Source organism: Rhinopithecus bieti, unplaced genomic scaffold, assembly GCF_001698545.2.
Source record: "Rhinopithecus bieti isolate Rb0 unplaced genomic scaffold, ASM169854v2 scaffold_37505, whole genome shotgun sequence".
In the NCBI taxonomy this organism is placed as follows: Eukaryota; Metazoa; Chordata; class Mammalia; order Primates; family Cercopithecidae; genus Rhinopithecus; species Rhinopithecus bieti.
Genome location: NW_016815797.1, coordinates 605,655 through 622,028, shown reverse-complemented (window position 1 = coordinate 622,028; position 16,374 = coordinate 605,655). Strand labels below are relative to the sequence as shown.

The 16,374-nt window shown below is 49.6% G+C and overlaps 1 protein-coding gene across 1 annotated transcript in view; it reads right to left on the bottom strand.

Annotated features, from left to right (window-relative positions):
• Positions 1–11,740, bottom strand: part of IPPK (inositol-pentakisphosphate 2-kinase) — a 62,460-nt gene extending 50,720 nt beyond the window's left edge. Inside the window, exon 1 of the mRNA XM_017853694.1 lies at positions 11,386–11,740. Within this exon, the coding sequence (XP_017709183.1) occupies positions 11,386–11,466 (81 nt within the window). The 5' untranslated portion in view covers positions 11,467–11,740. The remainder of the gene's footprint in view (positions 1–11,385) is intronic.
• Between the last annotated feature and the right edge of the window lie 4,634 nt (positions 11,741–16,374).

The following is a 16,374-nucleotide window of genomic DNA, read 5'->3' as shown; positions in this document are numbered from 1 at the left end:
GCTGGGACCCAGCGAGGGCACACTGGGCAGCGGGACAACAGGAACCTTCAGCCTCTGACCCACCAGCCCCTCCCAGGACTTGATCCTTAAGGAAAAGAAATAAAATGGAAATAACCTAAATGCCCAACAATGAGATGGTTTAAACACAGTGGCACACATTTCAAACCATGTAATACCAGTCAGTGATTGATAAGAAAGATCAGTATTTACAGACACAGATGTGTGGTCATCACATACTGCTAAATGAAAAAAGTTATCGAACAGGGCTTATGGAATGAGCCAATTTTCATAAAAAGAGAAACACACGTGCACACACACACGTATGGGTGTAATTCTATTTATATAAAGCTCAAAAAACAGGTAACACTGACCCCTTGTGCCCACCCCTTGGGTGTGCATGAATAGTTGCTGAGGAAGGTTCTAGAAGGGACTGGCCAGAGGATTACGGGTCCGCTTACTTTGTGATAATTAAGCTATACCCATGATCTGAGTACTTTTCTGTAGATATGTTACACTTCAAGTTTTTAAAATAAAAATGTTTAAATAAAATAAGCATGATGTGTCTACATCAAAAGGTCTGAAAGGACATTCGGCACAAGTTTAACAACATCTCCAAATAGCAATGATTATGGTAACTTCTTTTTAATTTATCTTCATTTTGAATATTTCAATTTGTTAAATGTTCAAAAAATACATTCTAAGAACGTATATGTAGGAAGGAGAACACACCTGGGAGGGGCTCTAGTTGCAGTGCAAGGGTGGGGGGTCCAACGCCCTGGGTAGCGCCCCTGCTGAGGCCACAGGGCAAAGCCTAAGCAGGAGGGAGAAAGCAGGCTGCACTGAAGACGGCTTAGAAAGGGCCATTTTCTAGATCAAAAGAGGCCTAAGGAGCAACAAAGGGCCTATGGAGACCAAGCCAGACTCCCCCGCCCGCTCCCCACAGCCCTATTTAGACAATGTACGTTGTTGCTCTTAAATCCCAGGCACCCGGCCCCCTGGGCTCCTCTGACTGAGCTCCAGTTCCCAGCCAGTGCCATGCTCCTGGCTCGCTGTGCTGCAGATAGCTGTCCCCTCCTTGAGCCCCAAGCTGAGATCTGGGGAAGCCAAGGTCAATGGCATGCATGCTACCGCTGTCCCCTCCCAAGCTGAAGGCAGGCATCAACAATCAATCATGGGAATCGACTGGCTAAGGATCATTTTAATGGAACTATAATTCCACCACGATTTAAGGAAAGGCAGAAGTTGATCAACAGAAGTCCTAACTCTCAACAGCTCTCCAGAAGCTCATTCCCCTAAAAGTGTGTTTGCTCCTCACCTACACATGATGGTGTGTGCTATTTGAGTGTGCCTGACCCACCCTCCAACAATTAGGCACCAAACACCGTACAGCTCTCCACCGATGGCAGGCATTCAGCGATGCCCTGCTAGTGATGTGTAAGTGTGATTGAGGGTCATGCTTGAAAATCAACACAATAAGAAAATATATTGGCTGGCCGCGGTGGCTCAAGCCTGTAATCCCAGCACTTTGGGAGGCCGAGACGGGCGGATCACGAGGTCAGGAGATCGAGACCATCCTGGCTAACACGATGAAACCCTATCTCTACTAAAATACAAAAAACTAGCCAGGCGAGGTGGCGGGCACCTGTAGTCCCAGCTACTCGGGAGGCTGAGGCAGGAGAATGGCATAAACCCGGGAGGCGGAGCTTGCAGTGAGCCGAGATCCGGCCACTGCACTCCAGCCTGGGCAACAGAGCGAGACTCCGCCTCAAAAAAAAAAAAAAAGAAAATATATTACATTAAATCCCTGATTAGTGTAAACTGACCCAGGCTGCCATGGTGCAAGCTCTCACCCTGTCCCTCACAAAGGGCAAACCCCGCCACCCACAGGGACCAAGCTTACTCACCTGCCAGACTGCATGCACAGAGCTCTGTGGCACCTACAGGAAAGCAAGGCCTTTCTCGGTTTATCACAGAACTAACTCATAAGCTGCACAATGGACTTTTGTAGCAAAGCAGTCCTGAGCAGGGTGACGCCAGGTCGAGACACACGAGCTTTCTCTTCAAAGAAATTCCCCACTGTAGCCTCAGAGGAAGGAGTTCAGTGGGCCGATGAACACAAATGCCAACTACAAGAACATAGGACCCCCTCCCCTGGCAGCAGTCACCTGCTAATACGGACTCAGCTTTCCAAAGTTCCCTGCCACTCTGTTGCCAGGAAAGGCAGGAACAACTGGTCTTTTCTGTCTATTTATACATAGAAATGATAAATTTCCTATGATTATTACATATAAAACTACTCACATAAAGTATAATTCAGAAAACCATTATCTGGCTTATGAAGAAAAATTTTTTAAAAATAAGTTGAACAGGGCACTATACAAAGAAAAACCATACACAGGTCCCAGGAGAAAAAGATGTCGGGCCTAAATGATTGCAGGCCTTAGGCCTCAGTCCTTGTAGATAATAAAATAACACCATTCTTCCCACTAGCACTTATTAATAATTATTATTGCAATAGCCAGCAGGTGCTAGTACCAGTGCTTCAGGGCCCACGATACACTCCTAAAGTCCATCATCTCCAGCCGTCTCTCCCTCTAAGGTGGGCAACTGAGTCCCAGTTTCCAGAATGAGGGAATATCAAGGCCTTGACCCCAAAGGTCAAGGTCACATGGGGTGAAGCCAAGTTTAGAGGAGGGCCTGGACCCTGGGAGGTTCTCAGTGTCTTTCTGGTGGCCGGGCTCCTCGTTGCTACTGAGTCACCAGCAGGAGCTGGGGGCACTGGGTACTGTGTCGCCCCCAGGAGATGGTATGGACACAAGCCTTCCAAGCCTGGGCACAGAAGCCCAAAGCGGCCCTCCCGCTCAGCCTTCCGAGCCCCTTCCTCACATTTCCTCCACCACCACATCCAAACACAGTGGCTTGACTTCCCTGCTGTCACTCACGGAAAATCTGCTATTCCTTCCCATTACAGAGCCCAAGAGCCACAGCCAACCAAGGAAACCTCAATACAATGATTCGTCCATTTCAAGGGAAACTGCTTTCTCCACCCACCCATTTATAATCTAAAAACTATCACAAGAAATCTATCCAGCCACACACCCCCAGGGGAACCACAGTATCAGCCAGTTTTCATTAATACCAAAACTCAGACACATTCAGCTCACCTATCCTCTACAGCCCATGCCAACTGCCCCATGTGAGGGGCCTGATTAGGCTGGGCTGGCTGAGGTGGGTGGTCCCTGAGATGCGCCAGGCTGAGGGCTTCAGTAATGCATAGGCCATAGGGCCCTACTACCCTCACGCAGGCAGCTGGCAGGAAACAGGTGAAAACACACCATAGCAGCTCTCATTAGCAGAAAGACACAATGAGTCCAAGGGGCACCCATGGCTGGGGAAGGGGGGTGAACACAGCCACCTGGGGGACTTCCCATGAAGGAGGGGGCAAGAACCAACACCCCAGCAGGCTCTGAGCTCCTGCCAGCTCACCACGTCTTAACCAGCTACGGAGATAATGACACTATTCCTCTTTCAAAAAGTATCTGAAACCAGATATTTGAAGCTTACCTTCTTCTTAACGTCTAGAATAAAATGTTGAAAGTGAAGAAAAAGGGCCAGGCGCGGTGGCTCATGCCTGTAATCCCAGTACTTTGGGAGGCCGAGGCAGGCGGATCACCTGAGGTCAGGAGTTCGAGAACAGCCTGACTAACATGGAGAAACCCTGTCTCTACTAAAAATACAAAATTAGCTGGGCATGGTGACACACATCTGTAATCCCAGCTACTCAGGAGGCTGAAGCAGAATCGATTGAACCTGGCAGGTGGAGGTTGCGGTGAGCCAAGATTGTGCCACTGCACTCCAGCCTGGGCAACAAGAGCGAAACTCCCTCTCAAAAACAAAAAAAAAGTGAAGCAAAAGCGTTAAGATTGGAAGGGAAGACCTTGACACTTCTGCAGTCTGAGCCTGGGGTGTTTCTTAACAAGAGCAATGCTAGACCAAGGCCCAAGCTGCACCTGTACTCTTGGTAACAGGGAAGCTTCTGCCTTGGAAAATTCGATGAAAATCAAGGATTTTAACAAGTCAAAAACACCAAACAATAGGAAGAACAAGAGGAGTGATGCATTTATACACACACACTAAATAACCCCAAGATTTAAAAAGTTAAGGGACACAATGCGTCACTTACAAAAGTGGCAAAAAGCATTTCAATAAAAATCCCTTCCTGGGCTGCAGTGGGAGGGCAGGTGGCACAGCCATGTGGAATGCAACTTGCAACGTGTGCCAAGGAGCCTGATTCACCCAAGAGCCCAGCCTGAGCAGCAGAAGCCCAAAGACGTATGTACGAAGACTTTCGGCAAAGCCCACCCACAAGGATCACCAGCACAACACTGGGAACCCCGAGCATCCTGCAAGACGTGCATGAGGATTTTCTACATATTTGTGCTATAAAATTAAGTGAAAAAAATCCCAAAACAGAAACAGATACGTAGTATTCTTAACTACCTAATAAAGGCAAAATACAGTCATGGATCACATAACGACACTTGGGTCAGCGATAGACTGCGTGAAACAATGGTGTGTCCCATAGGATTATAATACCACAGTTTCTACGTTTAGATTCCCATTGTGTCCCACTTCCCATTAGACACTTCCCATTGTGTCCCAACGGCCTGCAGCACTCAGTCCAGAACCATGCTGCATGCGTCTGAGGACTAGGACTGAGGACTAGGAGCCACAGGCTGCCCCATACAGCCTGGGCGTGAGGCAGGCTCTACCATCTAGGTGTGTTCATATGACATCATCACCTAACAATGCAGCTCTCAGAATGCATCCCTGGTGCGAAGCGATGCTTGACAATAAGTAGAAAAAGACTAGAAGAAAGTGCACCAAAGTGTTAACAAAAGTTGTTCTCTTCATGGAGGACTACTAGGTGTTTTCCACTTCCTTCCTTCTGATATTTTATATTTTCAGAGAGAAGCAACAATTGGTGTTAAATAAAATAGAAGGCCACAAAACCCCAATACATTAAAAGGGACACCTGCCAATGGGAAGCCTGAGGGGGCACCTTATGGGTGGAATTAAAGCTACTAAGTAGAAGAGCCTCTCAGGACAGATGAGGAGAGACTTTCCTGCCACCCACGGAGGACTCACTCTGGAGGGGTATCACTCACAAAATCAGCTGTTTCAGAGATCGGTCAAAGGACAATGACCAAGGTCAAGTCTTCCATCAGGCTGAGGAGATAAACTGAGGCTGAGATCAGACGACTTTTGTGGGAAGGTAAGATAGAAAAAGAGAACAGCAGCAGGGGTCACCCCTCAGGATGCTGCCCCAGCCTTCTAGAAGCAACGCTCAGCTCCGGCTTCTCCCGAACTGTGAAGATGACTCCCAGGCAGGGGCCATGGGGGATCCCAAATGTCCAGTCTCAAGAGGCTGCCCTTCCTGTAGACCCTCCTCACCTCACCTCCGCAGCTCCAGCTCCAGCTCTGTCCCAGCCAGAGAGGAAGGCTGCCCAGGGTCTGTCAGTCACTGGGTGCAGGAGGTGCCGAAGTCCACCTCTGCAACCCAGAAAGGGATGTCCAGTATGCGTAGGACCGTGGAGGGAACAAGAAGCAGGGCTTACGGTACTGGGCTCCAACAGGAGGTGCTCCCAAGAGTGAGCTTGGCTTCACTGGGAATGCATGGCCTCAGACAGAAATCCAAAGCCCATTTGACACGGGATGAAGATGTGACATCGCCAAGATGCCTGTGGAGGATGGGAGCCCAGTACTCTGCAGGCAAGAGCAGGGAGGCCAGACTGGAGACAGCCGGCGGGCAGGGAGCAGTAGGTGCTGGCCCCTTGTCCAACCCGTACGGAGCACATCCTCACACAAGCCTCAGCAACTCCATCCTGACCTCATGGTGTCCTCTGCAGGACCGAAGCAGGCACAGGTGTGGGCCATGGGGGACGCCACCCACGCACACAACACTCAGAACATGGGGAGGCCTGTGGGGATGGGCACATCTTGTGTGTGGGGCTGACCCCTACAGGCACAGAAAGCCTGGCCACCTGTAAAAGGAAGCAGAGCTGCCTAGAGGCCCACAGTGAGGGCCACAGGGAAGTGTGAACAAGACCTGGCCCTCAGATCTCCCAACTGCTTGGCAACAAGGCAGGAGTGGCCGGGCCCTAGGCACAGCCTTGCTCTCTGCAGACACAGCAACGATGCTTTTCTCACCCTCCTGGATAGCAGTTCTCAGAAGACAGAGGAAGTCACTGGGGAGCTTCGCTCTGACTGAATTCTGACCAAGAAGGAGGCTCAGTAAGGCAGAAGGAAAGCAGTTGTGTCACCTCAGAAGGTGTAAAAGTAGGAGGCGCGCCAAGGCCAAACCGACAAACCCCTGTGCACGAGAGGCACCGTCACAGGCTGACAGTCACCAAAAAGCAGACCTCACCACGCAACTGCAGATACAAAGACGGGAATAAACAAAGAGCGAGCCACAAGCACAGCTCTCCAATGAGCTCAGCTGAGACGAGAAGGAACCTCACTAGGAAAGAAGCCACATCAGCTGCGTCAGCCCAGAACGCCATTAAAAATCCCAAATGCAGAATACATCACTGGTTTAAACAAAATGCTGGCAGTAACAGAAAGCTACAACTATTTCAACTAGGGCCAGCTAAAAATTGTAAAAGGGAGCGGCCAAGGGCTTGGCATATGTGATACGGCCGGAAAAAAACAGAGAATATAAACGTATGTGCTTCCAGCATCCACAGTAGGAAGTATGGCCCAGTTAACAGCCCTGCAGGACTGCGCAATGGCTTCCCACTTAACCTGTTCTAAGTGATTCTGTAATGGATATCTTTGTGTACCAGATCTTTATTTACATTTCTAATTATCTCCTTAGAACGGACTACTAGAACAGAAATTAGCAAATCAAAGAGTATAAACTTTTAAAATTAATCTTTTCCTGAGTATCATACATATTCATTGTAGGAAATCTAGAAAATACTTTAAAAACAAAAGAAAAGTAAAAGCGATTTAGGATACTATCAGTCACAGCCACTTAGAACATTTTCATGTATTTTCTTCCAATCATTTTGTAATTATAACCACATAATGCACCTTCTTTTGTAATCTGCTTTTTCCACATAACACTGTAAACAGGTCTTCATATGAAGGACTTAATCCATCCACTACAAAATAATCATCTAAATTATAAAAATTTTGATATACAAAATAATGCTGTATGGCAAAAATATATATACACACACACACATATATATATACACGTATATGTATATATGTACATATATGATCTATGGACCAGAAATCTTAAAACACAAGATGAGAAACAGTAAGAGGGCACCTGACTGCTTCAACTTTACACCTTCAACGCCCGGACAAATATCCCAGGCACCAAACAGGTACCAAAGGGCCACCAAAACTCCCCAGGCACCAAAACAATTTGCAGAAATGATCTGAAGCTCTCAGACTCTCAGAAAGGTCACGAAACTGGAACAACTGGAAGTGAGCAGCTTTCTCCACACGTGATCAGTGCTCTTTGCTGGTAAGCCAACTAAATGGCAAAGTCTTTCATGTCACCTCTGTCAGTAAGAAGGAAAACATCATGATGGCTTAGTGTCACGACAGGAGTGGGCCACCTTCTGCCCCTGCTCCCCAAGGCTGAGGTGGTCGGGAAGGGGCTCAGTGCCCTAGACAAGTGCATGATCCAGATCTAAAAACAGCTAGGAGATGGAATGACAAACCAAACCTAAAGTGACCTTCACAGGACAGGACACTGAGCCAAAACCAACAAGCTGAAGGTGAAGGAGGCAGGTGCAGGCGTAACACGGGAGAGAAATCCTGTGGCAGTGCATAAAGGGGTAGCCTGTGGACTTCACTAACCTGAGATGTGGTCACTAGCCCAAGCACTGCACCTTCAGGCTGCAACAAGGAAACTGCCCAGATGAGAAGTTCCCCCAACCAAGGAGCCCCCACAGGGTCAGTGTCTGAAGCTCTAGACACCCACCAGGGAACATGCCAGGCTGCTGAGAGCCTCTCAAGCATGCCACAGGGTCCACACCACACAAGGCAGAGAACATCGTTGTTACCTGCGCCTGGGAAAGTTCAGGTGCACAACCATCCCAGAGGCAGAATGCAAACTGACAGGCAAAATGAGAATCATCCTGGGCCATCTCTGAGTGGAAGGGCCTTGGGGAAGCTGACCACCTTCTGTCAGGAACACCTTTAAATGCCTCTCTATGGCTGGCCTGCTGTTTACCTTCCTGCCCACCCTGAGCACACCCTCCTATAGCCCACACCTAGTTCCTCCATCCCCAGGCCTCATTTCCTACAAGTACTGCGCTGTACAGAAGGCTCTCTCTCATCCCATGTTTGCATATGCAGGAAGAATATCACTGTGCTCCTTCTAGTGCTGACAGCCAATGACCATGCAGATCTCCTTACCTAGACCCTCGGCTCCTGCAGGACCAGCTGAGGCTGGCTGAAGGTGAATCATGTTCTCACGGTGGAGGGGATGGGGGTCAGCACAGGACTCATTAGGGACATTTCAATTCTGAGAGGAGCTGATACCCTCTCAGAGAAAGCAACCCTCTCCTTACCTGGAAAAACTTGGCAAAGGCCTCCCTCTCTCTTGGACCCAATGAGGTGGATCTAAGGAGTTGAGCAGAATAGCACGGTCCACCTGCTCCCACACCCAGCTGCAGGGAGGCCGGGCGAATGCTCAGCATCCACAGGACCACAGACTCCTTCTGTTCTCCCTCACCCATCTTCTACCCCACTGACACATACCCTCTGCTCGAACTCAACAGTTCCTAAAAAGCTGCCTTCCAGGAATTGTTCTCTCCTCCTTGGTCCACAGCCTGAGCAAATACACCACAGGGCAGAGCTGGTGGGCTCGGCTTGGTTCAGGTGACCATATCAGGCACAGGCTCTATCTGACCTTAACCTGATGGGAAACATTTTCTCAAGAGACTACGTGCAGTGATAATCTTCAATTTCAAATGATGAGCTAAAAACAACCACCAAACAGGAATGAGTACAGTAAAGCAAATTTAGATTTAAAATAAAGAATGAGGCTGGGTACAGTGGCTCACGCCTGTAATCCCAGCATTTTGGGAGGCTGAGGCGGGCGGGTCATTTGAGGTCCAGAGTTTGAAACCAGTCTGGCTAACATGGTGAAACCCCATCTCTACTAAAAATACAAAAAAAGCAGCCAGGCATGGTGGCAGGTGCCTGTAATTCCAGCTACTTGGGAGGCTGAGGCAGGTGAATTGCTTGAACCCAGGAGGCAGAGGTTGCAGTGAACCAAGATTGCACCACCACACTCTGTCTGCCTGGCAGAGAGAGGAAGACTCCGTCTCAAAAAAAAAAGAACAAATAGCATAGGTCTAGAATAGCCTGGTGGCTGTAGGTAAATCTGAAAAGGTGAAAGAAAAAATAAACAATCAACCTGGTGTGGTGGCTCACACCTGTAATCCCAGCACTTTGGGAGGCCGAGGTGGGTGGATCACTTGAAGTCAGGAGTTTGAGACCAGCCTGGCCAACATGGTGAAACCTCATCTCTACTAAAAATACAAAAATTAGCTGGACATGGTGGTGCATGCCTGTGATCCCAGCTACTCAGGAGGCTGAGGCAGGAAAATTGCTTGAACCCGGGAGGCGGAGGTTGCAGTGAGCCGAGATCGCGCCATTGCACTCCAGCCTGGGCAACAGAGTGAGACTCCATTTCTAAATAGATAAATAAATAAAAATAAACAAGCATTAAAATCAGAGCTGTGCAACACGGTAGGGCCAGGCTGCCCTGGAGATGTCTGCTCAGGAAAGGGGGTGGACTCAGGGAAGAGAGTGGACACGTACTTGTCGGGAGCATGCAGAGGGATCCAAGTGCCAGAGGCAACTGCGTCAAAGCCTCTGCTCTTTCAACAATGGGTGTCCTTTTGCTCCAAGCCTGAAACTTGCTGCTTCATCTGCCACTACTTTTGAAACTTAATATATCAGCCCTCACTAAAGAAAGCCTTAGGTTTACCTAAAATGCAGAGATACGTCTAATCGTACCAAGGAATTGGAAGACTAGTATTTGTTTTGGGAAAGGATTCAGGGGATTGGCACAGTAATCCAACATAAGGACTCACACGGAAACATCCCTCACTGTCCCCAACAGCGGACTACACAAGAGGAGGACAGCTTCAGGTTAGCCTGGTCCATTATTAATTCACCTAAAGATCCTGAGCAAAGCTTGTAGTCTCTGTTCTTTAGTTCCCTGTGCTAAAGAGCAACAAAATCCAAAGGCACAACCTGGGGACTACCTGGGTGTTTGCAGCTTACACTACAGCTGACCAATGCATCCAGCATAGGAACAACAGAAGCAAGGCAGGACTCCACTGCCTATATCATCCCTGACAAGCTGTTGGACCGGGGTAGTGCCCTCAACCTCTCTTATTTTCACTTTATCTCTCTGTCCAAGGGGATGATAATTATCACTTGCTAAGCATAACTTGATGGGTTCCTGCATAACTGATCTTTCCAACAATCCCACAAAGTGAATTCTATTAGTAGTTTCACTTCACAAATGTAGACACTGAGCCTCCACCAGGCAGTGGTAGAACTGAGATTCCTGTGCCTTTAACACCCATGCTCTAACTTCTCCCTACATGACACCTATCCTAGCCTCCCTCACACCCCTCCCCCGTTCCAGCCGGCCACATTCCTGCGTGATTGTACCAGACAGCAAAAGGTCAGAGAGATCTGGGCCCTCACACAGACCCACATCCTTCACTCTTGGATTCACCTTTAAGAGATCTTACTGCAGTTTCTAAAACTTTCACCCTCATTGAATTCAGGTGAAACCCTTCAAATTCTAAAAGGTTGAGAAGGGACCTGTGGGTAACATCCCCTTACTATTAACAGCACAGCAATTCCGTAGTCTCACGAGGCTGAACTCTTTTGGTGCTGAGACTAACAGCACTGTGGGCACTCTGCTTCTTCCTCCAGTGCTGGCCGGGCCCTCTGTCCCAGCTAAGCCTCCGCCCCACTGCGGCCTGGCAGTCCGGCGGGCATCCAGGCGGGAGGCGGCACCGCGTGAGGCTGAAAGCAGCACCGACGGGGCGGGGAGAGGGCCGTGGAACTGACTGACGGGGAACGGGAATACTGAGGGGACGAGAGACCGGCCAGGAGAAGGATCTGGGGGAATGGGAGACTGACCCAGTAGAGAGGGGATACTGGGTGATGAGGAACCCACGGGGTAGGGGGGAATTTCGGAGACCGGCCGGGGAGGAGGAAGGTACCGGGAGGACGTAGAACCGACCCTGCTGGGGAAACGGATACTGGGGGCGGGGTGATACCGGCAGTCTGAGTGAGGTACCGGACCTGCGCCGCACGTCCGCCGCTCACCTGCGCGTGGGCCACCACCAGGCTCTTATTGCCTTCTCCGTGGTACCCCCATTCATTCTCGTCCATCTTCCCCTCTTCCATGCCCAGGCGCAGCCCTGGCGCCTCGCGGGCTGGGACGCGGGGACGCGAGCTGGGGGCCGCCCGCCTCGCTGGGCACCAGCCGCTGCCGTCGGGGAGGAGCGCCTGTCAGCTGCCGCCCCCGCTCGACCCTGCCGCGGCTACTAGCAAGCTGCGGCCGCCGGAAGCCACGCCCCCTGCGCCTGCCATGACGGAGTCGGGCAACTTCCGGGTTCGTGACCACTTTCCATACATTGATCGCGACGGTGGATGGGCCGGCGGCCATTTTAGGTACTGGTAGAGTGACTCATTTCCGGAACGCGGTCTTGGGAACCGGAAGAGAAGCTTCCGGCCTCGGCGCCGGATGTGTAGCTGGCGGGAGGAGCCGGCGGCTTTTCGGCGCCCGGTAGTGACCGTCTCTGCCCGGGTGGCCGGGTTGTCTGGGTCTCGGGACCGCTTAGTCGCGGGACCCCAGCAAAGCTCTTGGCGTCTCTGAGCTTTTTCTTCTGTAGAATAGGGTGTTAACTCATCGTACATGTCATGGGGATACCCAACGCAGTCATTTCGATGGTCCTGTGAGGTAGAAAACATTGTCCAACATTCCACGCGAGGAAACGTGGCTTGGCGACACAGCTGGACTCCCCAGCCCCGCTTTTGCCCGAAAACTTCGAGGGACGCAGTTGGAGCGCGAGGCTCCTGCTTGGGGGTGAGGCAGAGGACCGACGACCTTCCTGCTCCTAAATTCACTGATGCGGCGGCAAGAATGGCACGCTTCATAGAGCTACTGCATTTCCCAAACTCTTAGTCTCAGGACCATTTTATACTCATAAACATGAAGGCCCCAAGCTTTTGCTTATGGGGATTACAGCTATCAATGTTACCACATTGTAAGTTAAAATGCTTTAAAGTTTGTTGTTTCGTTTAAAAGTAAACAGCCGGGCGCAGTGGCTCCCGCCTGTCATGCCAGCACTTTGGGAGGCCGAGGCGGGCGGATCACCTGAGGTCAGGAGTTCGAGACCCGCCTGGCCAACATGGTGAAACCCTGCCTCTACTAAAAATACAAAAATTAGCCGGGTGTGTTGGCGCACGCCTGTAATCCTAGCTACTCCGGAGGCTGAGGCAAGAGAATCACTTGAACCCAGGAAGCGGAGGTTGCGGTAAGCCAAGGTCGCATCACTGCACTCCAGCCTGGGCAACAGAGTGAGACTCCGTCTCAAAAAAATAAAGGAAACATTACATTCCCCGCCCACCACCAAAATAAAGGAGCGGTTCCGTTTACACTTTTGCGAGTCTTTTTAAAATCTAATAGGTTGTCACATGTGCTTCGGCATTCGGTCTGCTGCCATATATTGCATTGGTTGACATATACATCGTAAAGGACATCTACAGTTATGTAGTTCAAAAAGAGAGGATCTGCAGACCCAACTTTGAGAACGGCTGGGCACCTTGCCAGGCCTTGGGAATTGTAGTGAAATCAGGCCAGTGACTCATGAAAATGAGCTGAAGGCTTTGAGCATCTCTTTCCTCCATTTTAGGCTTCAAAAGGGAGGCTGGGGCCGGGCATGGTGACTCACGCCTGCAATCCCAGCATTCTGGGAGGCTGAGGTGGGTGAATCGCTTGAGCTTAGGAATTCCAAACCAGCCTGGGCCACATGGCGAAACCCCATCTCTACAAAAAATTAGCTGGGTGTGGTATCTGTGCCTGTAGCCCCAGCTACTTGCAGGGCTGAGGCAGAAGGATCGCTTGCGCGGGAGAGGTTGAGGCTGCAGTGAGCCGTGATGAAGCCACTGCACTCTAGCCTGGGTGACAAAGCGAGATCCTGTCTCAAAAAAAAATAAAGTGGGGTAGGCCGGGTGCGGTGGCTCACGCCTGTAATCCCAGCACTTTGGGAGGCCAAGGCGGGCGGATCACGAGGTCAGGAGTTTGAAACCAGCCTGGCCAATATGGTGAAACCCCATCTCTACTAAAAATACAAAAATTAGCTGGGTGTGGTGGTGCACGCCTGTAGTCCCACCTATTCGGGAAGCTGAGACAGAAGAATCGCTTGAACCCGGGAGGTGGAGGTTGCAGTGAGCCCAGATTGTGCCACTGCACTCCAGCCAGGGCAACAGAGTGAAACTCCGTCTCAAAAAGAAAAAAGGAGGGGGTTGGCGGGGGGAAGCTGGGTGGGAGATTGCTCAGGACCCTCCACAGGGATGGTTGAGAAATGGGGGCAGAAACAGCCACTCCTGGAGGTAAGTAATCCCCGAGAGGGAGGACCTTAGGACTCACTAAATTCAGTCCTTCCCACGCCCCCACAAGGCCAGGGGAGCTTAAACATGACTGCAAGGGAGTTTCTCAGCACCCTGCAAAAGGAGAGTTGGGGTGAGATTAAATAATACATTAAGCATTAAAATATTTCCTTGAAACCTCTAAGGTGCTGGAAGTGTTCTGTATCTCGATTCCACCGCCCCCCCCCCCCCATGGAGGTGTATTAGATCCCTGATACTTTAAAATTGACATTATATGGTGATAAAAAGCAGATTCATGCTGGGGACGGTGGCTCACAACTGTGATCACAACACTTTGGGAGGCCTAGGTGAGGGGATCACTTTGAGTTCAGGAGTCCAAGACCAGCCTGGCCAACATGGTGAAACCCATCTCTACAAAAAATAACAAAAATTTCTCGGGGCATGGTGGTACACACCTGTAGTTGCGGTTACTCAGGAGACGGAGGTTGGAGGATCGTTTGAGCCCAGAAAGTGGAGGTTGCAGTGAGCTGAGAGCACATCACTGCACTCCAGCCTGGTTGACAGAGCCAGACCCTTCTCAAAAAAAGGTTTTTTTAAATCCAAATTTGGTTTTATCATTCTTTTTAAATTCACAGGCAACAGCACCTGGGCAGACCATGCCATTTCCCCTCCTCAACTCGGGTGCTTTGAAAGAAATATGGGGGGCCAGGTGCGATGGCTGCCGCCTGTAATCCCAGCACTTTGGGAGACCAAGGTGGCTGGATCACCTGAGGCCAGGAATTCAAGACCTGGCCAACATGGTGAAACCCTATCTCTACTAAAAATACAAAAATTAGTTGGGTGTGGTGGTGTGTGCCTGTAATCCCAGCTACTCGGGAGGCTAAAGCAGGAGAATCGCATCAATCTGGGAGGTGGGGCTGCAGTAAGCTGAGATCCTGCCACTGCACTCCAGCCTGGGTGACAGCAAGACTCCGTCTCAAAAAAAAAAAAAAAAAAAAAACAAACCAATATGGGGATGAACAGTGGGAATGCAGAGAGGGTTCCCATCTGAGGAGGCTGGAAGAAAAGGCTAGAAAAGAACCATGAGAAACACATGTCTGTGGTTTAAGCCACACAGCCTATGGTATTTTGTCATGGCAGTCTGAGCCAAGAGAGGGAGCAATTTAATTAGATGTGTTATGCTCTTCCATCTAGGTCTGATGTAGACTGCCAGCACTGTCAGTGCTTTCTCCTTTTGTGTTAAAAAGGAAAGATAGAGGAAGGGAGGGAAGAAGAAAGGATGGAGAAGAGAACAGAAAAGTAAAATGAAAATGTCTTCCAACCATATTGAAAGGCTATCCAGGGCTGGGCACAGTGGCTCACGCCTATAATCCCAACACTTTGGGAGGCCCAGGTGAGTGGATCACTTGAAGTCAGGAGTTTGAGACCAGCCTAGCCAACATGGCGAAACTCCAATACTAAAAATACAAAAGCCAACCAGGCATGGTGGCAGTCGCCTGTAATCCCAGCTACTCGGGAGGCTGAGGCAGGAGAATTGCTTGAACCCAGGAGGCGGAGGTTGCAGTGAGCCAAGATCGCACTGCTGCACTCCAGCCTGGGTGATAGCAAGACTCCGTCTCAAAAACAAAAACAAACAAATAATGAAGTGTCTCATACATCAGTGTGGTGAAACAGTCTTAGGCAGTGTTTGTCATGGGTGATGGGGAGGGGACAGACAGCACACGTATGCACTGCTGGTGAGGGTGGGGAAGCATTGCAATGTTCAAGTTCAGTTTGGCCATATTATTAAAATTAATGACGCTAATCTCACTTGACTCATCTCCACAGCTAGAAATTTAATCCTATGGACCTCTCCCTTAAATACTCAGAGATATGTACAGGGTGCTCGTACAGACAGGAGTGATGACAGGACTTGGTTTTTAGCTCAGGACACTTCAGGATGGCCTCCGCAACCCGTGTTCTAACAAGTTCCCAGATAAGTCTCAGAATCACTGAATGGTGACATACTCAGAAAAACCATACAGCTAGTAAAAATAGACGTTAGGCCTGTTTTGTACTGACCTGAAAGATGTTCAAGGTCTACAGTTAAGTTAACACAAATGTGTGAGAGTGTATATAAATGAAACAAAAAAGGAAAGGAGAGTATTAGTCCCTCTGGACAGAGGGAAGTGGGAAGAACTGGGGGAGGAAATTCACTTTCCTCTTTTTTTTTTTTTTTTTTTTTGAGTCAGAGTCTCACACTGTTGCCTCGGCTGAAGTGCGGTGGCTCAATCTCAGCTCACTGCAACCTCTGCCTCCCAGGTTCACGCCATTCTCCTGCCTCAGCCTCCCAAGTAGCTGGGATTACAGGCATGTGCCGCCACGCCCGGCTAATTTTTTGTATTTTTAGTAGAGACGGGGTTTCACTATGTTGGCCAGGCTGGTCTCAAACTCCTGACTTCGTGATCTGCCCACCTCAGCCTCCCAAAGTGTTGGGATTACAGACGTGAGCCACCGCGCCAGGCCAACTTTCCTCTTACATTTATATATTGTTGACTCTTTCACAGAGAATATATTCATGTACCACTTCTCTAGAATTTCACAAAATGAATAAATCCTCACACATTTCTTAAATAAGGTAGATCTGGGTCTGTGTTTTGATATGCAAGATGGCCATGATACATTGTTAAACACAGGAACAAATGTTTGTGTTTGAATAGA